The 27,179-nt window shown below is 40.5% G+C and overlaps 1 protein-coding gene across 1 annotated transcript; it reads right to left on the bottom strand.

The window, feature by feature from the left end:
- Positions 1-525: 525 nt before the first annotated feature.
- Positions 526-9,127, bottom strand: LOC149068317 (uncharacterized). Its single transcript, XM_089251731.1, has 2 exons — positions 8,925-9,127; positions 526-2,641 (listed from the first exon to the last, which is right to left on the bottom strand). The coding sequence occupies exon 2, from the start codon at positions 2,496-2,498 to the stop codon at positions 1,245-1,247; it is 1,254 nt and encodes a 417-aa protein (XP_089107857.1). The 5' UTR covers positions 2,499-2,641; positions 8,925-9,127; the 3' UTR covers positions 526-1,244.
- Positions 9,128-27,179: the final 18,052 nt, after the last annotated feature.

The following is a 27,179-nucleotide window of genomic DNA, read 5'->3' as shown; positions in this document are numbered from 1 at the left end:
GCTTTCTGTGGCGAGACTTTTTAACGTGGAGATCGGCTAGCAGCTGGGAACCACAGAAAACCAACTTCAGCCGACCATCACTGTGGTCTGGACGGGGCTAAATGTTGGTCGAATATTGTAATATATGCACTAACCAATACGCCAGAGACATACTTTTCAATTCCTTATAAAACACGCATTAATAGCGTGAAGCACTGAGTGGGCACATTGCAGCCTTCTTTAAATATAAAAACGGATATGTTACGGGAAATTACTCAGAAAAATTACTCTGAACAACTCGGTTTCTGTTCCCAATTTATTTTTCAGTTGGCTAACATGATAACGGACAATTCTTTTGTGAATATAGTCGAATCGCGTTTTAACGAATACCGTTATAGCAAAAATTTCGTTTTAACGAACACTTTTTTAATCTCCCAAGTAAGTTTACGTAGGAACAATGCTAGGTAACCTGGAATTTCTTTACAACGAAATTTCGTTTTAACGAAGTGGTTCCTCCGGTCTCTTAGCGTTCGTTATAAAGGGATTCGACTATATAATAGAGAAATATATATAGGCCTATATGTTTGTGCTTCTACAAAGTTTCGTTCCTATTCGCCCCGTTTTACGGTATGAAAGAAAAACCTCTACATAAAAAGAAGACTGAAATGATATGAAAACCTACAAAATGACGAGCACAATTTTTATTCACATAAGATGATCTGATGAAGGAATTGATACCGTAATGTTGAAGTAAACGTTAGGAGATGAAATTTGCGCCTTTTCTTGTCCGGGGCACCAGACCCGCCTGCTCCCCCCCCCCCCAGTTGTGGCACTGCTCGATACAATCCGGGTGCCAAAGTGCAGTGATATCTGGAATCACAATGCAATCAATGTCTCGCAATTTGAATAGTTTCGAATATAGTCCCCCCCCCCCAATGCCAAAAGCACGACTGTGCTAATTTTCACTTTTTCTTCATCAGCTGGTTGGATATCCTATTTTGCTATTTTGCCTGAAACTCGAATGTGTCCCTACTGAAACACGTGGCAATACATTTCAGGAAAATAACTTCCATAGAAAAGAAAGAGAATATAAACATTAAACCGTCATTTTTCCCACATTCTATTTTCCCCCAGGACATTGTACATTCGTGCTTCTAGCATCGGGGAGACGGTATGTGGTACAACAATGAGAAAACTTTCTCCGAAATAGTCATAATGAAGTGCAAGTTCTTTCAAAAGAAAAGTAATGAAAACGTTTTCTTATGCTAAACCTTTTGGCTACCGCTATCAATTTCATTTGAACTCCCTTCAGAATGAATCAATTTGTGCTTTTTCAAATAGGAACTCGAAGAAAATTTCCGGTAGCAAAAATTGCATTCGTATGATGGCTTCTCTGCTTCGTGAATTCTTTTGTGTATATTCAGAGAGCTTGTTCTGGAAAACGTTTTATCGCAGCCATCACACTCGTATGGCTTCTCTCCCGAGTGGATGCTCTTGTGTTGGTTCAAATTGCCTATTCGAGAGAATTTTTTACCACAGACGTCACACTCGTGTTGACTCTCTTTAGCGTGTACTGTTTTGTGCATGTTCAGAACACTGATTCTAGCAAACGTTCTACCACAGATATCACACTCGTAGGGTTTCTCTCCCGAGTGGATTCTTTTGTGCATGTTCAAAGTGCCGGCTTGAGAATACGATTTACCACAGATGTCACATTCATGTGGCTTTTCTCCCGTGTGGATTCTTTTGTGAATGTTCAAGGCGCTGCTTCTAGCAAACATTCTACCACAGATATCACACTGATATGGCTTCTCTCCTGTGTGAATTCTTTTGTGCACGTTCAAAGTGCCGGTTGTAGCAAACGTTCTACCACAGATATCACACTCGCGTGGTTTCTCTCCCGAGTGGATTCTTTTGTGCATGTCCAAAGTGCCGGCTTGAGAATACGATTTACCACAGATGTCACATTCATGTGGCTTCTCTCCCGTGTGGATTCTTTTGTGAAGGTTCAAAGCGCTGCTTCTAGCAAACATTCTACAACAGATATCGCACGCATATGGTTTCTCTCCCGTGTGAATTCTTTTATGCATGTTCAAAGTGCCAGTTGTAGTAAACGTTCTACCACAGATATCACACTCGCGTGGTTTCTTTCCCGCGTGGATTCTTTTATGCAGATTCAAACTGCTCATAAGTGAAAACGATTCGTCACAGATATCACACTCATATGGTTTCTCTCCCGTGTGGATTCTCCTGTGTATTTTTGAACTGATGTTTTGAGAACATGTTTCTCCACAGATATCATACTCGTCTGGTTTGTTTTCAGTGTGGACTCTAGTGTGTGCGTTTAATCCATCGATATAAGAAAACGTTTTGCCGCAAATGTCACACTCATAAGTCTTTTTCTCAGTGTGAAGCTTCACTGATTCGTCGCACTTCAACGTTGTCGATATCGGGACACAACTTGCATTTTCTCCATCCACATCATCCTCGCTATGCGATCTCGCAGATGATTCGTCCATAATATCAAAAATTTGTTAGCAGGGAGCCAAACTTGCTGTATTTCCGACGTCCTTACCGAATTCGATGCTGTTTTAAAAATTTTCTCCGCATAACCATAGCCTAGATAATTCCACCCTTAAGACTGACGAGAATCTTCAATTGCCTGCAAAAAAGAGGAATAAATTATAAAATCTGAATTTTTTTTTTTTTTTTTTTAAATTTTGTGTCACAAAGTTTGTATACATCTAATTTTAAATGTATATACTTAGTAATCAATATTCTAATATCCTGATAATTAAATTTTAATGCCAAACTAGTATTAGTGAGATTGAGCTTCTTTTAAAATGTTAAGTCTTAATTTCTTCAAAACCTTTCTTATCAGTAGTTTGCATGTATTATGATAACATTCTCTTCTCCCATGCAAAAAAAATCCTTGTATTTCAGCCAGTAATTTATTTACTAATTTCTTTAAAAAAATTGTTCTGTTAAAAAGACTGTGTGGGAGACTGGTTTGCAGACTAATAAATGATTTTAGCACAAAAACCCAGTGAGTTTCTGTAGGTGGGCCTGTACTTTATACGATGAATACCACTTATAACGTTTTTCGAAAAACCATTGTAATCAGGAAAATGCTATAAACTGGAAATGTTAATGAGAATAAGTTGGAGTCGTGGGAGTGTGGGACCATGAAAATACGTTGTATTAAGTGTATTCAGGTAGTTTATAAAATGAAGTGAAACTCCTGTATAATTATAGTAAAGGGGGCCGGTGGAGCTTACTGTTGCAGACGGAATATATTAACACTATGGAAAATGCACCATAGCCAGCCAGAGTAATATTCTTGTGTAGGTGATTATCGTTGTACAGGGTATCGTTACATCAGTTGTTATATCACATAGGCTTTTTATGTAACATGATATGTTCCTTCGTAAGCGAAAGGCTTGAGGGAAATACAAACCGTATCGAAGGTACCAGACATGGAAACTTCCTCAGACGCTCATTTCATTAATTTGAGGGGGGATCTGATGTACGAAATGTAGAATTGAACATTCCTGTATTTCTATGGTGTTTGGTCAAAACATGATATCTCCAAAAAATGGATTTTTGATCTAAAAGTAAGTCTTGCTAATTATAACTAATTAGAAGCGAGATAAATGCATAAATAAGTGCGTACGGCTAAACAACATGCTGGTGTATGATATTTTCATTTGTAGTTGTGTGTATGCTTTATTTTTGAATTTTAAATGGCAATGAGAGAGAAAGAAAGTGCTTGTATCTCAAAAATGTGATTTTGGAGTTATCATGTTCTGACCAAACGCCATTGTGTCACAATGGATATTGCGAAAGCTTTTTTAAATTCAAGGGTAGGATTGACCTCTATCTCCTACCCATCTCTGTTTTTGAGTCAAAAAATGCTTCAATTAAAGATGAAAAATTTCTTCAATGTAGTCTATAGGCTATTAGTCATGAATTTTTCTAAAATCTTAAACAATATTTGAATCGATAGTTAAATATTAAAAAATAATAAATCTTAATTTTTTTTTCATTTTCATACTTAGTAAAAGATGAAGTTGAGATCAATGTTATTGCATGGCTATCAAAACTCATAAGTAGGTCCAGCATATAATTTTATTTTCTCAGCTTATCTCCAAGTAAATTCAAGAATTTGAAACAAAGAATTCAGTTTTTAAAATTACTTGACCTCTATCTCCTACTGAATCGAAAATTCAGAAAATGAAATTCAGAGTAAATGCAAGAATTTCAACTGTATTGCAGCACCATAAATAATTCCAAAAATGAAGAAAAAGGAAGAATTTCAGCATTATTTCTTTCTACATAAATGAAAATGCAGAATTTCGGAATTCATGAAGGGAATTATTATCACTTCGAGTTCGGGGCCTCCCAAAACGCTACCGCAGAATATCGCACATAAGAGCGGCTGCGATAAGTAGAAAAGGTATTGCTCCTGTGTTATTATTGTTGCGGGGGGCGGGGTATGAGAATAAAATATAGTGCAAAGAGGGGCCATGGGCTCAAAAAGATGAATAAACATTGCTCGAATCACGATGGAATGTTTTATTTTGGGCAAAGAAAGGACAAAGCGTCAGTTTGGCTTTTCGATAGTTGAATGGACGAGATGAGTTGCGTAATTGCTGCCAAACGTCCCGTTAAATCTTTACCTTTTTTTTGTGGGGGGGGGGGGTGGCCTGATGGCGATGTCTTGTCCCAGGTCAGTGAGCAGAGGCGGCTTAAGCAAGGGTGCAAGGGATGATGTTGCTGAGACTTCAGCCATGTTCTGGTTTTGGTGTGGTGAGACTTGAGCGTCACCTAATTTAGAAAAATTTTCAATGGTAAAAATTCACATGAATTCACGCTTTTTGAGCCTTACTTTGACGTGGAAGATGTTGAAAAATTTGAGAGGTGGGGGGGGGGGGGCTTGTTCAGAAAACTGACCGGGTCTAGGGATGTAATTCCTGAAACAAGAATGTGCTCTATCACAAGGGGGAAAATGTAAATTTCGGTGCCCCCCCCCCCACCCGAATTGATTCAGAAATTAAAATTTCCGATATAAAACTAAAGACGAGCACCCACAGTTTAGAAACACTTCCGACGTCCTTGTATATGTTACCGCTAAAGCTCGAAAGCCGCTAATGTGCACATTACCTAGCTAATCTGCAGATTAGGGGCCGTTCAAGTATTTGCGTAAGCAAATTTTTAGCCATTTTTGAACCCCTCGCCCCCCCCCCTTGTCAGCAAAATTTCGTCATCAGCTCTGCCCCTCTGAATCCTAACTCATGTTTTCATAAAGGGTGGTTGATGACGCAAGCATTATCCAAAACCCCCTTCCCCCCCTTGTCATCAAAAGTCAGCGAATCGGAACCCCTCCCCCCCCATCGATGATGACGTAATACTTGAACGGCCCCTTAACTGATTTGATACCTAGATAATCTGTTAAGCTAATACCGCCATACCTACTAACGAAGATGGATGAGTTGCACTGGAAGGTAGGCGTGGCTACCGAATTGCAGAGGACACCCCCTCCCCACTTCCCAGCTGATACCTCTTATTGATAGATAACTTCAACCCTTGCGTTATTCTTCCGTCACATTTCATCTATGCTTAGGACAGGCAGTGTATAGTCACAGGCATATAGTCACTGACATGAAAATTTAGATTCTTGTAATTAATTATCCAATATTTAATTGCTATAAGAATTTAAAACTTAAAATATTCACCGTCTAAATTGAAAAAATAATGTAGCGACAAAAAATGCACGCGAGGTCAGGACCGCAATTAGATGTGGGTAGGGGGGTCTCGTGCCCCGGGTGCTGGACCAGAGGGAGCGCAAATTTTATTCTCAAACCTCTCCTTTAACATTACGGGGGGGGGGGCGTCAAAATGCGCACTTGCCCCGGGTGACCAAACATCTAGTTGCGGCCCTGCACGAGGTATCAATCAATGCAATAAAATTAAAATTACTGTCACGTCGACTTTTAAAGATTAACTCTTGATGTTTCGTTTTCTTAATAAATTGATATTCTTACTCTGAAAAGGCCAACCATCGTCTACATTCAAGCGATTTGTGGTTACTGTGTTTTCACAAGCAAAAGTGATGAAAACCACCATTTCGCCAAATGAGTAGCGACTAGTGGACGTGTTTTCAAATCTGTCTTGATTCCAACTGAGCACAAGGAAACAGTTCTAAAATAAATAAGAGCTTTGGGAATTCCATGTAAATTCCGCGCAATCTAAATACGTGCGCTGGTGTCGCATTTCAATAAAATATTTTTCATTAAATTACCATCATTTATTATAAGTTTAAAAAGAAATGTACTTGAATGCACTAAGTTTGGGATTACACTATAAAAGTTTGGTAAAAGTCTTTTTTTATAAAACTTGAAAAACGCAGCCAATAAGGTCACCGGTTGCATTTTCTAAAATGTAGCCTTATTGGTTAGATTATTCAAGTTTTATAAAATGCTTATAGTGTAATACCGGCCTAACAGAAAAAGAAACTTTGGAAAAAAACCCCATCTGAAACTGCCTGTAAACAGAGGCGTATTTAACGGCGGGTGCACTGGGCACACTAACGTCAGGACCCCGACTTTTGGAGGCGCCCCGTAAAATCTTAATCACTTTCTAATTTAGGGGTCCGATACAGCAGTGTTTCTCAACCACCACGCCGGCGGACTTAAGTATTTTGCGGCCCCTCTAAAACGAATTTTCGCAATTACCCCAGTAACAGGCCCGTCATTTAGGGGGGGGGGGGGCGTTGCCTCCCCCTGGCTTTTGAAAATACACTAAAAATGGTATACATATAAATATATATATACATACATTGAGTACATGTGCTTTGCCCCCCCCCCCCTCCCCGGAAAAAGTTGAAATGACGGTCCTGCCCAGTAACCATGACCTGGTGCACGCCAGGTTTACATTGGCATTCGATAACGAATATTAAATATTATTTCATGGTTCGACAATATCCAATTGTCGATAATATTAAATATCAATTCGACAATAAGTTTGGGTGCCCATAGGCATTTAAAGGTTGGGGGAGGGGGGCCTGTGGGGCTAGAGAGCCGATTATTTACCCAGGGCCACAAATGGATAGTCTTTCAGCCGGGCAAGCATAAATTATGCCTCCCGCGTATTATTTTGAATAATTTTAAATGAAGAATTTAGCGTCCCTATCTGGTACAACGGCCGGGGCACTAGATTCACCTGCATCCTTCTCTTGGCTTGGGGTGGGACTGTAAAACCTCTAGGACAGAGGGATAGGATCCTATGTTATACCCGTAGGCCCGTAGCTTCTACCGCCCCCGGAACTTTCTATCGGATGCCCACGTCGGGAATCACTGCTCTAGTGCAGTGGTTCTCAACCTGGGGCCATATGGCCCCCCTTGCGGTACTGGAATATCCTGGGGGGAGCCACGGGAGAAAATCAGAAGAAAGGTGATCCACGACAGGTGGTGAAGGGAGTCATACAGAGCTTTGAAGAGAAAAGCTTTAAAAGTGAAACATGGTTGAAAAATATTACTATTTTCAGAATCCATCAGATCCGTCCGTAAAACCAGGGACATTTTAACCCTTGGGTCTATGTGGGCATGACCCGGGTCTTCATGTATATAATGGAGGGAGGGGGACTGCACTATATGGGATCTGGTACTATTATTTTCGTTTGTAAGCTGAGTATGGAGGGCCGCCAGAGCAACGGTTGATGTGTTGGAGGGGTCGATTTATCGTGTAGGTTCGTTGGATCGTCCCGGGCCGTTTTTAACATATAATTTGACTCCTGAGAGATACTAATCCACCATTTGAATCCGTGCCTGGCCAGGATTCCAGAGATTGATTTGATTTATTACAATTTCATTTTCGTAATAAAAAATAAAGAGTATCTCAACTCTTGGATAGGACAGGGGGCCACGAGAAAAAAAATGTGATCCATAGGGGGCCATGAGCTGAAAAAGCTTAAGAAACACTGCTCCAGTGCATAGTTTCCCAATTTTTTTTGTCCCATCGCCCCCTTCTTCACAAATTTTTTTCTCCCCAACGCAATCAAACCCATAGAATCCTATGTTATACCCGTTGCTTCTACCGCTCCCCCAGAACATTCCATCGCCCCCCCCAGGGGAGCGTTAACGTCCACGTTGGGAATCATTGCCAAATCAAATAGTGCAACTAACCCATCTGATAAGAGGGGAGTCTAGCGCAATTCACTCTCGGATTTGACTGACAGGTTTTACGAGCAGTGCAACTGACCCCTCGTCCCTAATAACACTAAAAATTATATTATAGGGGGCTTTAAACTGAAAGCCTCCTTTCACAATCAACAATAGTTCAATGGGAAAGAAAATTAAATTTCAATCAAGAATTTCAAAAACATCTGCTGGGAAAGGAATATCGGCCCCTGAAATTTTGCGGCCCGGTGCGACCGCATCCCCCCCCCTTCCCCCTCCCCCAGCACGTTCGACCCTTCATATGGCTCCAAGTTGAGAAACACTGATTTAGAGCAATGATGACATTGCCACCCGCTCGTAGAGCAGGCAGAAATAATTTTTCCTAATTTCTTTTCAGCGGCGTCGGATCCCGGGGGGGGGGGGGGTGCTCAATTTGTAGAACGGGTCCGAGCACCCTAGAATTGACTGATTCAGAATTCAATATTTCCTACATGAAACTCAAGACCAGCACTCGCAGGTTTGAAACACTTCCGACATCCCTGTTTCTTTCGGTCTGTAATAAATAATAATCATTTTACCTTTCACCTATTATTCGCCCCCTTCCCCTTCTACAGCGGCCGCCCCCCGGGCTGATATTTCATATGGTAAAAATACGGGCTAACATCGCGCCAAGAAACATGCCAACATCAACGCCAGCTTCGATCGCTGTTTTCAAAATGAAGCCAAACTTCTTTTTTTATAAAGGATTCTCTGAAAGAAATGGCTTACCCGTAGTATACGTTGCTGGATGATCTTTCGACAATAATTACGGGAACGGATTACAATGATCAGGAATTCAATTAGAACCACGGACAGCCAATGAGATAAACCACATAATAACCACCAACTTATTCAAATGTGCCCTCGGCCACAGACGCCGGTTAATAATAATAAACATAATACACATCTGAAAAAGATAAACATTCCCTTTCTTTTTAATTTTTTTATTTTCTGTTTGCGAGCGCCATCTTTCGGCAAAACTGGCCTCTTCAACGTAGTTATCAGTAGCATGGGTGACCATACGTCCCGTATATTCCGCGACGGTCCTGCCTTTTCTTCTTTTTTTTCCCGGACCTGCCCGACTTCTTTTACAGAAATTGTAGGATTTTTCCCGTTTTTTAGTTGGAGTTTTCCTTAATTTGCTGTTTGAATCAGAAACATCGACGCAGGTAATTTTCTAACACTGAGTAACTATGAATTGACTAGTTTACATTGTTTGTTACCTCGGCTAACGGACACTTTCGTTGAGTGCACGTTCTGATATTAAACAGCCGCACCGTGAGCCGAATTTTCGCGAAAATCATCAGAATTGCGTTCACCCGAGCCTGTGTTTGTCGAGTGGTCATTGTGACGAATTCGCATCGCGAGGACCCGGGTTCGAACGCCACAGTGGTGGTCGGCTGAAGTTGGTTTTCTGTGGCTCCCGACTTCGAGGCGCGAATCTCGTAAACATCACTGAAGAAGTTATTTCACCTGTAGCCATTGGATATAGCAGACCGACGTATGCGATATCCTCCCCCCCCCCACTTTTTGCAGTATATCCAATGACCAGGGCCGCAACTGGAGGGGGGGGGGCAGTAGCACAACGATATAGTACAATATCTGGACCATATCGTTATATATCGAAATGTCAGAGGAATATCAGATGTCATAATTATGATATAGAACGATCTCGTCTTATATGGTGCAAATTATTTATGATGTTAATCGATCAAGTCTTTAATTTTTCAGTCGAATATGTATTTGATTCCATGTGAATAATCTCTACTTTTGAAGGACAACAACTTGGGACAATAAATTATTTTAATATAGTTTGAAAAACATAGATCTATATCGTGCACCTGACAAAGATCTATATCAGATTCTCGATATAGACCTGATATAGATCTATCAAAGAAGACATAGCTCTATATCCTGAACATGACATACATCTATATCGTGAACCTGACAAAGGTATATATCAGATACACAATATCCTGATATATCACCATATTGTGTGCCTTTAAATAGAAATATAGCCTTCAAATGAAAATTTGGAGAAAATTTAAAGTCGAGCGTACAATTTTTTTGTTTGAATGGAAATTAAAAACGTTTGAATGAATAATTTTTCATATGAAATTTTGATTTTAATAGGATTAATTATGTTGATATATCGAAATCATTTCGTCAGTTATAATTGAATCCTTACTGTGTATGTTTTACATCGTAGATGTTGGTATTTTAGGAGGAGCGAGAACTTATCCACCGTAACTTTAATTGCCACTTCATAATTGCACATATTTTTTTAATTTAGAAAAATTGCTCTTGTTTTTGTTGTATGTGTGTTTTTCTTAAAATTATTTATTTTTTCCCTTTGATGTTTTCATTTTCTACAATATTTTGAGAATTTTAACTCTTTAGTGTTGCATATTTTTTATTCTGTATTTTTTGTTTTATTAGCATATAAATTAATAATTTTAAATAAATAATATACTACACAATACATTAATTTGTTTCTTGTGTTATATATAATTTCCTTAATTTTAATATAATTTTTCAATTATCTGCCTCAAAATGATAAATATGTCTCACAATTTCTATTTTGTAATTTTTGTGCATACATGAAAATGAATAAATTTGATTGAAAATACAAGTAGAAAAAAGATTACTTGTAAATTAATGTTATAATAACAACCAATAACCAGTGTTGTAATGGTGGGTTGGTAAGATGCGGAGTTAGAGATGGGACGAGTTCAGGGTACATGGGTTCAAACTCACCCACCTCGAGATAGTTACACTTTTTTATTTTTATTTCTTCCGAAAGGGCGCTATCTATCGTCCAAAATTTGAAGTATTTGAATATATCACATTCACGATATAGATCTATTTATCTCCGACTATGCCATTTTTAGCCAGAACGATATCGTGGATCCGATATAGATCTATATTGGAAACTGAAATTTTACGATATAGATCTATATCTTTGTGCTACTTGGGGGGGGGGGGAGGGGGGAGAGCAGGTGGACCTGTCCTCCGGGCGCTGGATGGGATGAGAATGGGTGATGAAATCACGCTTTAACTGCTTCGTCTACATGCAAAGGGCGCCAAAATTCCGGCTTGACTCAGGTAACAAAGTATCTAGTTGCGGCCCAGCCAATGACTATAGGTGAAATAACTTCTTTCTGTCGAACCGATCACAACTCAGGTCTATCGTCATCTATGGGAAATACTATCTAGTGCAGGGTTTTCTAACATGAAAGCTCGTGCGGAACCCTTAAAAAAATTTAAAAGTTTCTTCAATATACAGGGTTTCCTAAAAGTCTGCATTCACTCTGCGGAACAAGAATCCTCACTTGTAGTAGATAAAAGTGTCAAAAAATATATTTGTGTGCTACACATAGTGTGACCATATGACCCATATTTTACGGAACAATAATTTTTTCATAATATTCGGCTGTTTCGTTTTAATAAAAATGTTTTTGTCAAGCTCGTTAAACAAAACCCACTTTGAAATTTTTAAATTGTGGATTCGTTATTTTAACATCAATGAAAATATCCGTTTTTTTTCCAGTTTTTTTTTCATTTGGTCATCCTGGTTATAGCTTCAGGATAACTAAAAACACGCTCATTTAATTATTTTTTCCCCCTCCACTAGCTTTATTTTCTGCACAACAGGACTAATTAGACCGTTACTTTTGCAGTTCACAGCTGATTCCGAACGGCTTTTTCTTGTATGTTTCTCACCGAGAGGTTCGTTTGGTGTGCAGACTTTCTTCATTAGCAATAGTGCTGATTGATCATCATGCGCTGTTTTTGCAATTGTTCCTTGTATCAGAAAAGGAACTGGCAAGAACAAAACAGGGTATTGAACATACGACGTCTCTGAGCATCTTGTGGCAGAGAATTCGCGAGTATCTTATCGGCCTGGGCTACCACATTCCACTGCTATGTAAGTACACTGAAGAGCCAAAAAAACTGGTATACCTGCCTAACATCGTGTAGGGCCCCTGCGAGCCCGCAGAAGTACCGCAACACGACGTGGCATGGACTCGACTAATGTCTGAAGTAGTGCTGGAGGTAATTGACACCATGAATCCTGCAGGGCTGTCCATAAATCCGCAAACTGGTACGCATGCCTGTACCAGTTTTTTTGGCTCTTCAGTTTAGTATTCCACAAATACTCCCACGGTTTTTTAATCATGACGACTGATACCCAAGTATCGCTGATTTTTCACTTAAGTACTCACATTGAAATTCACGAAATGCAAGAAGCTGTCCAAAGAACAAGAAAATATGACAATAATTTTAAAAAAATGATTGATGAAATCTGGGCCGGAACTAAAGGGTTGGGTGCGAAGGAGCAACTGCCCCAATTTTAGGGAGGTGGCAAATATCACGAAAGAACAAAAATACCGTTATAAAATCATCGGAATTTGGCGTATAGGGGGGGGGGGGAGGCAAAATTATGTTTGTCCCTCCTCACAAAAATCTTAGTTACGACCCTGGATGAAATGGTCTTTAACGGTATATAAATAATATTAATGACAAAATACAGAACAAGGGAAAAAATTACTACTCACTGGGGTACTTGGTCAGCCGCGTTGAGTGTGAATTTTGGCATACACCAAAATTACCCATGCGAAATGCAGAACGAGTGATCAAAAGGAAGAGAAAGAGTGAATTCTTCCCCCCCCCCCGGTCCAGTCTACCGGACCAGCTACAGTGAATATGAAGAAAAACTATTTATTCTTACGCTTCTGCAGAGTAAAACAAGACGAGGTGAGACACTTCATGCAAATAAGAACACAGCAAAAACTACACCAAAATCTCTAAATCATTTCTCCTCTGATGAAAGAAATCACAAATTCTGATATCGTGGTCTCAGGGGAGCGAAAAATTCCAACTTCAGCAAAAACATAAGTAAAAGGACGGTCAGTTTTGAGCGATTCGCTATGTAGGTTTTTTTTATTCCAGTATGATAAATGTTTGTTCGTCACGTGATGTTATATGACCAGCACTGATTGGACATTGAGAGCGATTATGTGTTAGGGGCCGTTCAAGTATTACGTAAGCAAATTTTTAGCCATTTTTGACCCCCCTTTGTCAGCAAAACTCTGACCTCCTCCCCCCCCCCCCCCCTTGTCAGCAAAATTTCGTCATCAGCTTAGCCCCTCTGAATCCTAACGCAAATTGGTGGGATCAGAGACGTACACAGGGTAGGGGCATAGGAAGGCTTGTGCTCCCCCCCCACCAACGGTCAAAATTTTTTTTTAATGCGAAAACTATTTTTTTAATTAAAATTTCGGAAGAAAATACCTTTATATGTGTTATTATAATCAATTTCTGTTAATTTCAATGTTATTTGGAGGCTATGAACTCAAAATTTATCTTGCGTGAGATGCATCCCCCTACGTCTCTTCTTCTTTTTCTGTTCCTCCGGGGCCCCCCAAAAAGAATTCACTCCCCCGCAGTCTTTTTTCTCGATCAGTTCTTTCCTGTAAGACCCCTAGGCCTGACACCTCCCCTCCAGATTACAATTACTGGACAATTGTCCATAATTCGTAAACTCATTCACCAAAATAACCAAGGTTCATTCATTATGTTACTCTGAGCCATGATCGGAATTTAAAAAAAACAAAAATGCACTATATGCAGATAATACATAATACGCAGATAGCATATAAATGCTTCAAATGCCAACATAAATACATGAAATGCAAATGACTCAGAAATACATGAAATGCAAATGACTCAGAAATACACGAAATGCAAATGACTCAGAAATACATGAAATGCAAATGACTCAGAAATACACGAAATGCCAATGACACAGAAATACATGAAATGCAAATGACACAGAAATACATGAAATGCAAATGATACAGAAATACACGAAATGCAAATGACACAGAAATACACGAAATGCAAATGATACAGAAATACACGAAATGCAAATGACACAGAAATACACGAAATGCAAATGACACAGAAATACACGAAATGCAAATGACACAGAAATACACGAAATGCAAATGATACAGAAATACACGAAATGCAAATGATACAGAAATACACGAAATGCAAATGATACAGAAATACACGAAATGCAAATGACACAGAAATACACGAAATGCAAATGACACAGAAATACACGAAATGCAAATGACACAGAAATACACGAAATGCAAATGACACAGAAATACACGAAATGCAAATGACACAGAAATACACGAAATGCAAATGACACAGAAATACACGAAATGCAAATGACACAGAAATACACGAAATGCAAATGACACAGAAATACACGAAATGCAAATGATACAGAAATACACGAAATGCAAATGACACAGAAATACACGAAATGCAAATGACACAGAAATACACGAAATGCAAATGACACAGAAATACACGAAATGCAAATGACACAGAAATACACGAAATGCAAATGACACAGAAATACACGAAATGCAAATGACACAGAAATACACGAAATGCAAATGACACAGAAATACATGAAATGCAAATGACACAGAAATACAGGAAATGCAAATGATACAGAAATACAGGAAATGCAAATGACACAGAAATACACGAAATGCAAATGACACAGAAATACACGAAATGCAAATGACACAGAAATACAGGAAATGCAAATGACACAGAAATACATGAAATGCAAATGACACAGAAATACACGAAATGCAAATGACACAGAAATACACGAAATGCAAATGACACAGAAATACACGAAATGCAAATGACACAGAAATACACGAAATGCAAATGACACAGAAATACATGAAATGCAAATGACACAGAAATACACGAAATGCAAATGACACAGAAATACACGAAATGCAAATGACACAGAAATACATGAAATGCAAATGACACAGAAATACACGAAATGCAAATGACACAGAAATACATGAAATGCAAATGACACAGAAATACATGAAATGCAAATGATACAGAAATACACGAAATGCAAATGACACAGAAATACACGAAATGCAAATGACACAGAAATACATGAAATGCAAATGATACAGAAATACACGAAATGCAAATGATACAGAAATACACGAAATGCAAATGACACAGAAATACACGAAATGCAAATGACACAGAAATACATGAAATGCAAATGACACAGAAATACATGAAATGCAAATGATACAGAAATACACGAAATGCAAATGACACAGAAATACATGAAATGCAAATGACACAGAAATACACGAAATGCAAATGACACAGAAATACATGAAATGCAAATGACACAGAAATACACGAAATGCAAATGACACAGAAATACATGAAATGCAAATGACACAGAAATACATGAAATGCAAATGATACAGAAATACACGAAATGCAAATGACACAGAAATACACGAAATGCAAATGACACAGAAATACATGAAATGCAAATGATACAGAAATACACGAAATGCAAATGACACAGAAATACACGAAATGCAAATGACACAGAAATACATGAAATGCAAATGACACAGAAATACATGAAATGCAAATGATACAGAAATACACGAAATGCAAATGACACAGAAATACACGAAATGCAAATGACACAGAAATACATGAAATGCAAATGATACAGAAATACACGAAATGCAAATGACACAGAAATACACGAAATGCAAATGACACAGAAATACATGAAATGCAAATGATACAGAAATACATGAAATGCAAATGATACAGAAATACACGAAATGCAAATGACACAGAAATACACGAAATGCAAATGACACAGAAATACACGAAATGCAAATGACACAGAAATACATGAAATGCAAATGACACAGAAATACACGAAATGCAAATGACACAGAAATACATGAAATGCAAATGACACAGAAATACATGAAATGCAAATGATACAGAAATACACGAAATGCAAATGACACAGAAATACACGAAATGCAAATGACACAGAAATACATGAAATGCAAATGATACAGAAATACACGAAATGCAAATGATACAGAAATACACGAAATGCAAATGACACAGAAATACACGAAATGCAAATGACACAGAAATACATGAAATGCAAATGACACAGAAATACATGAAATGCAAATGATACAGAAATACACGAAATGCAAATGACACAGAAATACATGAAATGCAAATGACACAGAAATACACGAAATGCAAATGACACAGAAATACATGAAATGCAAATGACACAGAAATACACGAAATGCAAATGACACAGAAATACATGAAATGCAAATGACACAGAAATACATGAAATGCAAATGATACAGAAATACACGAAATGCAAATGACACAGAAATACACGAAATGCAAATGACACAGAAATACATGAAATGCAAATGATACAGAAATACACGAAATGCAAATGACACAGAAATACACGAAATGCAAATGACACAGAAATACATGAAATGCAAATGACACAGAAATACATGAAATGCAAATGATACAGAAATACACGAAATGCAAATGACACAGAAATACACGAAATGCAAATGACACAGAAATACATGAAATGCAACTAACACACAGCACAACGTACATCTTTTTTTTTTCTTCGCTTGATATACAATTCAAATCTTTTTTTTTTTTCCACATCCACACTTATTCAATCACATATAAGGTGGATCATACTGGTAAATATTATTTGCTATGACATATTTCTCCTTTTCGTACAACATCATTAGTAGAGCCTGGATAGAGCATCCGCATCTGTATTTTGGCTTCCGGCTTTGTCACTTATAGATAGTTGAAACTTTGAAAGAGCCATAGCCCATCTCTGCAGCTTTGCATTTCTGGGCACCCCTTCGCATAGAAATTTGAGCGGATTGTGCTCCGTGTACAGGTGGGTCATCCTACCTAAAATCCAGTGCTCAAATTTTCCTAAAAGCCCAAACGACCGCATAAGCCTCTCGTTTTATTGTACTCCATTTGCTCTGAGTGGGAGTCAGTTTCTGGCTCACGAAGGTGATCGGTCTGACTTTGCCATCGACACCTCGCTGCGCTAAACAAGCACCAACTCCTGATGTGATTCTGATGCGTCGGTATGGATTTCGAATGGTTTCTCTAAGTCGGGCGTGAATAAAGAAACCACACTGCACAATGCTCCTTTTAGTTTCTGAAAAGCGGTGTCTGCCTCTTCCGTCCACGGAACATCATTCGGTATTGACTTCTTCGTTAGATCGGTCAATAGTTTAGCCACGATCGAGTAATATTTCATATATTCCCGGTAATAGTTAAACAGTCCTAACACTGACCTCAGCATCTTTTTCGTCTTGGGAACCTTCAGCATTTTTATAGTTTCCAACTTCGCCGGATCAGGACCATGTTTTCCTGAACCAATGACGTGTCCCAGGTACTTCACTTCCGATTTTCCAAATGTACATTTCTCCAGATTGGCCGAGAAGTTCAAAGATTTTAATGTGCTCAGCACTGCTTCCAAGTGAGTCATATGCTCTTCCCAACTACCTGAATAAATAACAATATCATCTATGAAACTCTCTGCTTACCCACTATGTATTCTCAAAGCCTGGTTCATCGTCCTTTGGAACGTTGCCACAGCCCTCGATAAACCAAATGGCATCACCTTCCACTGATACTGGCCTCTTGGTGATACGAAACTTGTCAACTCTCCACAACACTTATCAAAAGGAATTTCCCAATATCCTTTTAAAATATCTAGTGTAGTCAAATAACGTGCCGCTCCTGCTTTGTACCTCAATTCTTCGGAACTCTGCATTGGAAATGGGACCACCTTACTAGCTGCGTTAAGTGCCCGATAGTCACAACAAAGTCTTACCGTACCATCTTTCTTGGCCACACACACACACAATAGGGTACACGATCTCAGCTCTAGATGGTTCAATTAGACCCCTATCCAACAACTCTCCAATTTGGTGCTGTACTTGAGGTTTCAGTGCTTCCGGAACTCTGTAGATGTGGGGCTGTTTCCTTGTTATTCCCGGTTTCAGCTGGATTAAGTGAGGCCCGACTCTGGCACGTTTTATTTCCCCTTCAAACACTGTTTGAAACTTCCCGATAATTTGTTTCAGATCCCTGACCTGTTTTTCATCCAAATGGCTTAATTTTTCTTTTCCGTTAGATTTTTCTAACAAACCGTCTAATTTCCGATGCTCCACGGGGACATGCCGAATTTCGCCAAAGTCATCGTCTTCCTCATAGATTAATCCCACCGCCCGTATCGGCTGTATGTATTTGCGTAATTTGTTCTGGTGTAAATTCCGTACGTTTTCGTCGGGCAACCTAACAAAATATGAATGGGGACCCCTGATGTCTACGATCTCTCCTGGGTCACTTCATTTCGAACAAAGCTTGTTTGTTGAATCTGGGATAAGGACTACCACCTCATCACCCACTTCGAATCTTTCATCCTTAGATCGCAAATTATAATTATGTACATACTTTTCTTGTTGTTTATTAACTGTTGCAGACACAAATTTTTCTGCTTCTGCTATATTTTCCCGAAGAGATCGCAAATAATGTAACACTGAACCTCCAATACCCTGTGGTAAAACCTCATCATCTTCCCAACTAGACCTTAGTATGGCATATGACCATGCACAAGCAGAAATGGAGGTACTCCGGTCGTTGAATTGGGAACTTCTCGGTAAGCCCACAGTGAAAACGGTAATTGTTTATCCCATGCTCTACCATGACTATGAATTGCGTGATGTAGCATGTTTTTCATCGTTCCAACGAAACGCTCAACCAGCCCATTCGACTGTGGATATCCCGGAGTAGAGAACTTAGGGCAGCACCCCAGTCTACTAAAAAATTCCTGTGTGAGACTCGCCGAAAAATTTGTAGCATTATCCATCGCTATAATTCTCGGTATTCCAGTCCGCATGAAAACTTCGATAAAAGCGTCGCAAGTAGCCTTAGCAGTTAAAGCTTTAAGTGGTATAGCTTTCGGCCACCTACTGTGTTGGTCCATCATGCACAACACATAAGTATGCCCTCTTGATGACTTAGGCTCTATGGGCCCTAACACATCCGCGTTGACCACCTGAAATGGTAACTCTGGCCTTCCTACAGCTTCGATGGGTGTTCTATCTTTAATCCTCACTCTCCGACGCATCTGACAATCATGACATGACTCACACAATTTTTTAACATCAGCTAACAAGCCATCCCACCAAAACGACAAGGCAACCCTGTCTCTGGTCTTCCTATAACCCAGATGACCCCACCCCCCGAAATTTCATGAGCCAATTTGAGAATTTCCTTTCTCCGGGGTTTCGGAATCACCAACTGACTATATTTCTGGCCAGCTACGGACCCTGTATGATACAATATATCAATCTGCAAATAATATCCGTTTTTTCCCCCGCCTGGCTTCCTCAAACGCTCTCTTCAAGGATTCGTATTCTGGTTGTTCTTGCCTAAATTTCTGAGTCTGAGATAACGGGTTATTATTACCTCCTTCTCTCTCCCGGTGTACCTCAACACTTTCGCTTACCACTGGACACACAGGAACTACCAGCCCGTCATCAGCACCTTTCCTCGTAACCTCCGCTGATTCCGCCGTGACCTCACCTCCTTCCCGCTCCTCCAGTTCTCTAATTTCTTCAATTACCCCATGACCAATACTTGGTCTGAAGAAATCATTCTCTTCTCCAAGGTACTTTATTTTTTGATCCTTTAACAATCTATACACCTCTGGTGTTATCATTGCCATTTCATTCAGATTTTCAGCCACTGCTACGTGAACATTCACAAAGGGTCTTATTTCCCCCTCCTCCGTCCACAAACTTAAGGGCAATGTTACTAATTTAGATTCTACTTGTGGTCCAAAAGCAGGTCTCAACATAACCTTACCAGCTGATTCGAAATACTCCTTGGGAACCAAGCATTGTCGTAACACTGAGATTTCGGCACCACTATCCACAATGCCCTGAAACTTTACCGGACCGATTGCCAACTCAATCTTTGGTAAACCCTCATCCGTTCCTCTGTCTACTATCTCGTCCATCATTTCCATGGTGCTTTTCACTAGAGCGCATGCTTTGTCCCTCTCTTCATTGCTCTTGACTACAGATTTTGCGATTGTGTTTATTCTTGGGCAAAACTTCCGAATATTGCATTTGAAACATTTAACAACCCTACCCTGTAGCGTTTTAATGGATGAACCATGCAAATCAATCTTCCCAGACCTAGCGTCAGAACTTCCTAGTCTACCTTTCATATAATTCGAATATGAGGTTTTGCCTGCTAATACAAAATTGTCCAGTTCTTTAGCTAACTCATCGCTCGACAACCAAGTTTCGGTTTCTTTAAAATAGATATGAGACTTGACATCCCTTGGCAGATTATCCTTAACTCTATCTACTACCAACAGGTCCCTCAACATTTCTAAAGTATCCACTTGTCTAGATTCCAAATACAGTTCCCACGCATGTCCCAACCTATTCACATACTGGGTATACGACTCATTAACCCTTTTTTCACATTTTTCCAGGTTCTGTTTATGTTGTAGGGAGGTGATTTGGTGTTCCTTGAGCACACAGTCTTTAATTTTAGTATAGTTATCCAACTCATCACCAGTCAACATAGTGCTCAATCCCCTTTATCCTTCCCTTTAGAGTGTACAACATAATCTTACCCTGATAAGATTCCGGGACTTCATACAATTTGAACATGGTCTCTACTTGGTGAAAGAAAAATGGCCATTCCTCAGATCGCTCTGGTGGCTCCGGTAGGACTCCCTTGATAACCTTAAACAAATCCATAAAGTTATTGCCAGCCCTATTCACACCGTTACCAGACGCTGAAACCAAATTTTCTTCCCCTCTTTGAGCACCATTCTGATTTTCCAGTTGTCTTAATCTCATCGCATTTTCTTGCCTTTTCAACTCAAACTCTCGTTCTTCTCTTTTCAATTTTTCCTCACTTTCCCGCTTTTGCAACTCATACTCCCGTTTTTCTTTTCCTAGCCTTTCATCGACTATCGCCTTCGCTAACTCTCTCACCGCCTCTTCGTCAAATTTGTCAGACCTCAATATCATTTCTTTAATATCATACACCCATGGCTCCCACATCCTGTAGCGGGGCCCCTTGGTCAGGCTTTTAACGGGCCCCTTCTGTAGCTAATTTATAGCGTGAAAAAGCAAAAAAAAAATGATAATCGTTCCGGGCCCCAGGGCTAGAGCCCTGTCAGCCCCCCTATGTGGGGGCCATGCATACACCTTTGTATTTGGTGGTACCTCCACTCCTATCTCTTCCGCCAAAACAAGTAAATCTTCCTTCCTTGCCTTACCGAAACAAGCCATGATTTATTTTTTTCCCTTTTTATCTTCTTATAATTATGCAATAATAATAACTATGCATACATAATTCATACAAAAAAAAATTCACCTATATATAATATATACGCATACGTAAAACTTCTATTACTAATGAATACACTACAAATGGCTCAGAGAACACAAGTATAGGGATTCACTCACCCTGTGTATGAATGACCTTCGCTAGATATTGATCACAAGACCTTGTTCTTTTCCTCGAGATTCGACGTAGAGAGTTATATTGCCTCGTTGGCGGACGTTTAATCACTAATCACATCACCGACGATTGCTGATCCTCCACCATCCCGTTGATACAAGCACACTGGTCGGATATCACAATCGACAATCGCTGACTATCCATAGTTATTTCGCGATGTTGAATCACTGATCGCATCACCACAGACGATCGCTGACCATCCCGTTGACGAAACCGCACTCGTCGCGCATCAAACAACCATCAAGCCTAGCGCGTCTTTCTCCCTGGAAATGGAAGCCATGACACCGGAAATTCGCTACGAAAATACAGCGTTCTCACGGAAAGTTTATGCTAAATTGGTTCGAATCCATTGCGACTGCGACACTACGAGAACTCCTTTCTCCATCAACTATATCACTCAAGTTATCCGTGGCACATTCTCAGATTATTTAAGTGATCCACGGCATATAATTACGGATCACTTGAGTGAAGCGTGGCACAGTTCCAGAGCACTTAAGCGGCCCGGACACGTTTCCAGATCAATTGGATTCACGAAACATTTAGAGATCACAAAAGTGGCTCTGTAGGGCACTATCAATAGCGGGGGAATGTTACTTCAAGTGCCCGCAAACTATCGAAAGGTTTTTCTCGTTTTTGGCGCACCGAGTAAGATGCCATTAAGAATATTTCATATTTTTATAAAGGGTGGTTGATGACGGAAGCATCATCCAAACCCCTCTCCCCCTTGTCATCAAATCGGAAACCCCCTCCCATCGATGCTGATGTAATACTTGAATGTACTGAGGTGCAGAATCTTGAAATTCTCGGTGAACTCACCCACATACAATGACGGTTACTCGTGGGAAATTTCCCTTGCGCTTTTCGTTCAACATTAAACAAAGGAATGATTGGAAGAAAAAAATGTGGTTCAATGTCATGCCTTTTCCCGAGTTCTTCCAATGGGTGGCGGTTTTTCTCATGTGGTTCAAATGACCGGAGTCCCCTTACGAGGTCGGGAGCAAAAAAGGAGACAACAGTACTTACGTAAGTCTCAAAAACATCAATTACTCTACGTTTTCACTTCAACTCAAACTCCAAATACAAATTATCATTACTACACATTGAATCGATGTAATTGTAGATTACAAAAATGTGTGGCTATAATACTTATTCATTGCATATTGTCACCTCAAAAGCCCTAAACTTCAATGGTCAACTGATTGACTGATTGTTGACAGAGATACGATATCGGGGCAGCAACTAGAGGGTTTTAGTCAGCCGTGTCAAGCACGCATCTTGCCGCCCCCTTTTAATGTTAAAGGAGAGGTTAAAGTGTGAAATTTGCGCCCCTTCCCGCTCCCGGGGTCCAGGTCACCAGACCCCCCCCCCCTTCCTAGTTGGAACCCTCAGGTTTCTCCTTAGTTATGGCCCTGCCCAGAATAGTTTAAAAAAACACCTCTTCAGATCACCAAACAGGCAATCAGGCAATGTCGACAGCTTGCCGTGAACCCCCCCCCCCTCCTCCTTTGTCGCATCTCTCAGGGGGTACCACAAAGTACCCCCTGAGAGCTGCGACACGTGGTTTGGGAATAACTGATGTCCAGTATTTAGGTTCTTTTCTTTTAGACAACTTTTAAAGAGCTGGGCCCGATGCATTATCTGCTTTGCTTAGATATGGAAAACAAAAAAGGAAAACTTTTTTTTAAAAAGTTAAAAGTTACGTTTATTTCTTTCAAATCTTTAGGAGAACAATAAAAGGAGACTCAAAATTTAAGCAACGGTGATGTGAATTACGGTTATTTAAGTATAATTTGTAATATGAATTTTAAAAATTTAATGTTGTTTGTAATTTTCCTCAAAAAGGGTTATTATACACAACAAACGAAATGCAATTAAAGCCATTGCATTTTTGTGATATTATCTTTGAGGTCTATGGAGGAGAAGGCATTTTCAGAGAAGTTTCAGTTCTACGATTTCCGCCCATCATAAAATCCGCATGTAGATCTTGAGTTTCGGGAATACCGATTCCCATGAAGACTTCTCGACTCTGTTGTTGTCTGAGGAGCTTGTGCGTGAGAATAGGAAGAGAGAAAGAAAGGAGCCAACACGAATATTGTTTGTCTCCTACAGGTAAAATTATCCCAGATTTTTTTACAGTACACGTTCTGGACGAAAATCAATATCAAAAATTGAGTCAGGTGAAATAGTAACAAGGAAATTTTTGAAGCTATCGGGGTTCCGGGATTTTTGGGGTTCCGTCACTTTTGATTCCGCGGAACCCCAAAAATGCTCTAGGGTTCCGTGGAACACCAGTTGGACAGGTCAATGCTGTCTAGGTTTGAAAGTGTTTTGAAAATTCGCATACCTTCATGCACTCTAGGTCAATGTTTTGGTCATTCATGTGTCTACGCTCATTCTAGGTCAATGTTTTGGTCATTCACGTGTCTGCGCTCATTCTAGGTCAATGTTTTGGTCATTCGTATGCCTGCACGCACTCTAGGTCAATGTTTTTGCCATTCATGTGCCTGCGCGCATTCTAGGTCAATGTTTTGGTCATTCACGTGTCTGCGCTCATTCTAGGTCAATGTTTTGGTCATTCATGTGCCTGCGTGCATTCTAGGTCAATGTTTTGGTCATTCGTATGCCTGCACGCACTCTAGGTCAATGTTTTTGTCATTCATGTGCCTGCGTGCATTCTAGGTCAATGTTTTGGTCATTCACGTGTCTGCGCTCATTCTAGGTCAATGTTTTGGTCATTCACGTGTCTGCGCTCATTCTAGGTCAATGTTTTGGTCATTCGTATGCCTGCACGCACTCTAGGTCAATGTTTTTGCCATTCATGTGCCTGCGCGCATTCTAGGTCAATGTTTTGGTCATTCACGTGTCTGCGCTCATTCTAGGTCAATGTTTTGGTCATTCACGTGTCTGCGCTCATTCTAGGTCAATGTTTTGGTCATTCGTATGCCTGCACGCACTCTAGGTCAATGTTTTTGCCATTCATGTGCCTGCGCGCATTCTAGGTCAATGTTTTGGTCATTCACGTGTCTGCGCTCATTCTAGGTCAATGTTTTGGTCATTCATGTGCCTGCGTGCATTCTAGGTCAATGTTTTGGTCATTCGTATGCCTGCACGCACTCTAGGTCAATGTTTTTGTCATTCATGTGCCTGCGTGCATTCTAGGTCAATGTTTTGGTCATTCGCATGCCTGCACGCATTCTAGGTCAATGACGTGCTTTCAAACTCTCTAGGTCACTCATTTGCTTACTCACATACTTGCAAACTCTCTGCTGGGTCACTTTTTTTAGTCACTCACTGACCCAGCTGTCTTGGCAGAGGCGGATTTATTGAGAGTTATGCAAATTTTACCGCCCTTCTCTCATTCAACTAATTTTCTTGGCCACTTATTCCTCAAATTTTCTGTACCTCTGCTTGCCGCCCTAGGCTATAGCTCGTTAAGTCCCCCTCCCCCCCCCCCAAATACTCCATTGATGCTCACTCTAGGAGGAGCATCAAATCCGCTCATAAAATCTTTCTGTTCCTTCATCAATAGCACCAAAAATAGGTCCCGCACGGGCAGAGCCGTCTTAAGAGCATCATGGGCTCCCGGGCCAAATGGTTTTTCTGAGGCCCTACCTTGTAAATTCTAAAAGAATTAAACCGGATTTCATTTTTGTGAGGCCCCTCTTCTCTTGAGGCCCCCGGGCCGTGCCCGGGTGGGCCCATGCGTTGAGACGGCGCTGCGCACGGGTGGAGATTTTGTCTCGAGCCGCCCCGAGTATAACGTGTATGTGTGTGTGGACTGAAAAATTCTAAAATGCCTCACATACACAACTGAACACGTTTCCCGAGTTTCATGAACCTACGTTCTTGATGCCCAGAATGAAGCAGGTGCTTAAGGTCAAAGCCTCATAGATACTGCCTAGGAGACTCATAGTCTCTATCTAGGAGGCTTTGGTTAGGTGCGGCCAGGGCCGCAACTAGATGTTTGGTCACCCGGGGCAAGTGAGCATTTTGGCGCCGCCCCCTTATAATGTTGAAGGAGAGGTTTGAGAATAGAATTTGCGCGCCCTCTGGTCCAGCGCCCGGGGCACGAGACCTGCCTGCTCCCCCCCCCCCCTTGTTGCGGCTACACCAGCCCCCTACAAAGGAAATTAATTTTTACCTCCTTTTTTTTCGTTTCAAGAAACTAACTTCTTTTTCCCTTTAAAGTCAACTTGGAAGAAGGGCCGGATCAGACGTGGAACAGGAGGAGGGCGATGGGGACGACCACCCTCGGGCCCCCCCCCCCCGAGAGCCCGATAATATAGGAGAATCAATTTGTCCCGTTTTTTAAGATACACTAGTGACTAGAAATAAACAATAAATATCTCCCTTTCAACACATCACCCTGGATCCACGTCTTGGGGAGGTGCCGACTGCTGGTTTTGTATAGGGTGCCACGTGGTCTAAGACCGGTCCTGCGGCCCGGTGGTTGGCTGAAGTTTGTTTTCTGTGGTTCCCAACTTCGAGGCGGGAATGCGAGCCGATCTTCCCGTTAAAAAATCTCGCCACAGAGAGCAACAGGCCTATAACAATACAATTATTCAATCATTACACTTCACTCATAGTTAGAAAACCTGGTGGCAGATAGCAGCACTACACATAACAAGCATTACACAGAAACAAACTTCACGTCAGGTTTCACTACATGTACATGCTCATTCCAACATGTACCAATTCGTTAGAGGTTCCACAGAGGGATATGGACGAGGTGCATGTCTGGTTCCGCAGCGGCCCGGGGGGCCTAACAGAAATGAGATTTCGTTGAAATTTTCGCGACTAAGCACTTATATTGCCTAAGTACGGGCTAAGAAAAATCGCTGGCCCGGGGGCCCATGATGCTTTTAAGACGGCACTGCGGCCTTGTGCGGCTAGACCCTTTTCACCTGATTAAGTACGGCCCAGGGTATAGGCAGTGCTCGCGACTGCACTTGAGAAAGGTTGAAGACCCCAGTCGTTCTCAACCTTTAGCTCATGTAGCTCCTTGTGGCAATGGGATATTCTGGGAGGAGGGGGCACGGTCGAAGATCAGTTGAAAGGGGAGCCATGAGAGGTAGTTACTGGGCCACTTTCCATCTTCCTAAGTCCGGCACTGGGGCCACGAGAAGAAATTACGATGCAAAGTAGGGGAAGAGGCATAGGCTAAGAAAGGTCAAGAAACACTGATGTGGACCTCAAAGGAGGCCAACGCAGGTAAATGCACAAGAAATCCGTTAAATCTTGATTGAAGCATTTAATTCCGTCGACAGATGGCGTTCCATCCGGTTTAGAGGCAAAAAAAAAAACGTGAAAAATAAAAATAATAGAAAAAGAGGACTTTTATTATTTTTTAAAGAATCTGGTTGGTGGGGAAGAGGAGAAGAGCGATGACGTCACGAGTCACGTGACCAACCGAGGAGAGAGAAAGAAGCAGAAGACAAAAAAGAAAAGAAA

Source organism: Pholcus phalangioides, unplaced genomic scaffold (genome assembly GCF_987345545.1).
Source record: "Pholcus phalangioides strain wild (caught in Gottingen) unplaced genomic scaffold, Ppha-v1.0 ptg000027l_1, whole genome shotgun sequence".
Lineage (NCBI taxonomy): Eukaryota > Metazoa > Arthropoda > Arachnida > Araneae > Pholcidae > Pholcus > Pholcus phalangioides.
Note: the sequence above shows the minus strand (reverse complement) of the source record. Positions and strands in the feature narration are given on the sequence as shown.

What these genes read in the sequence shown, in the direction of transcription:
- LOC149068317 (XM_089251731.1), bottom strand. Translation starts at nt 2,498, where the DNA reads ATGGACGAATCATCTGCGAGATCGCATAGCGAGGATGATGTGGATGGA.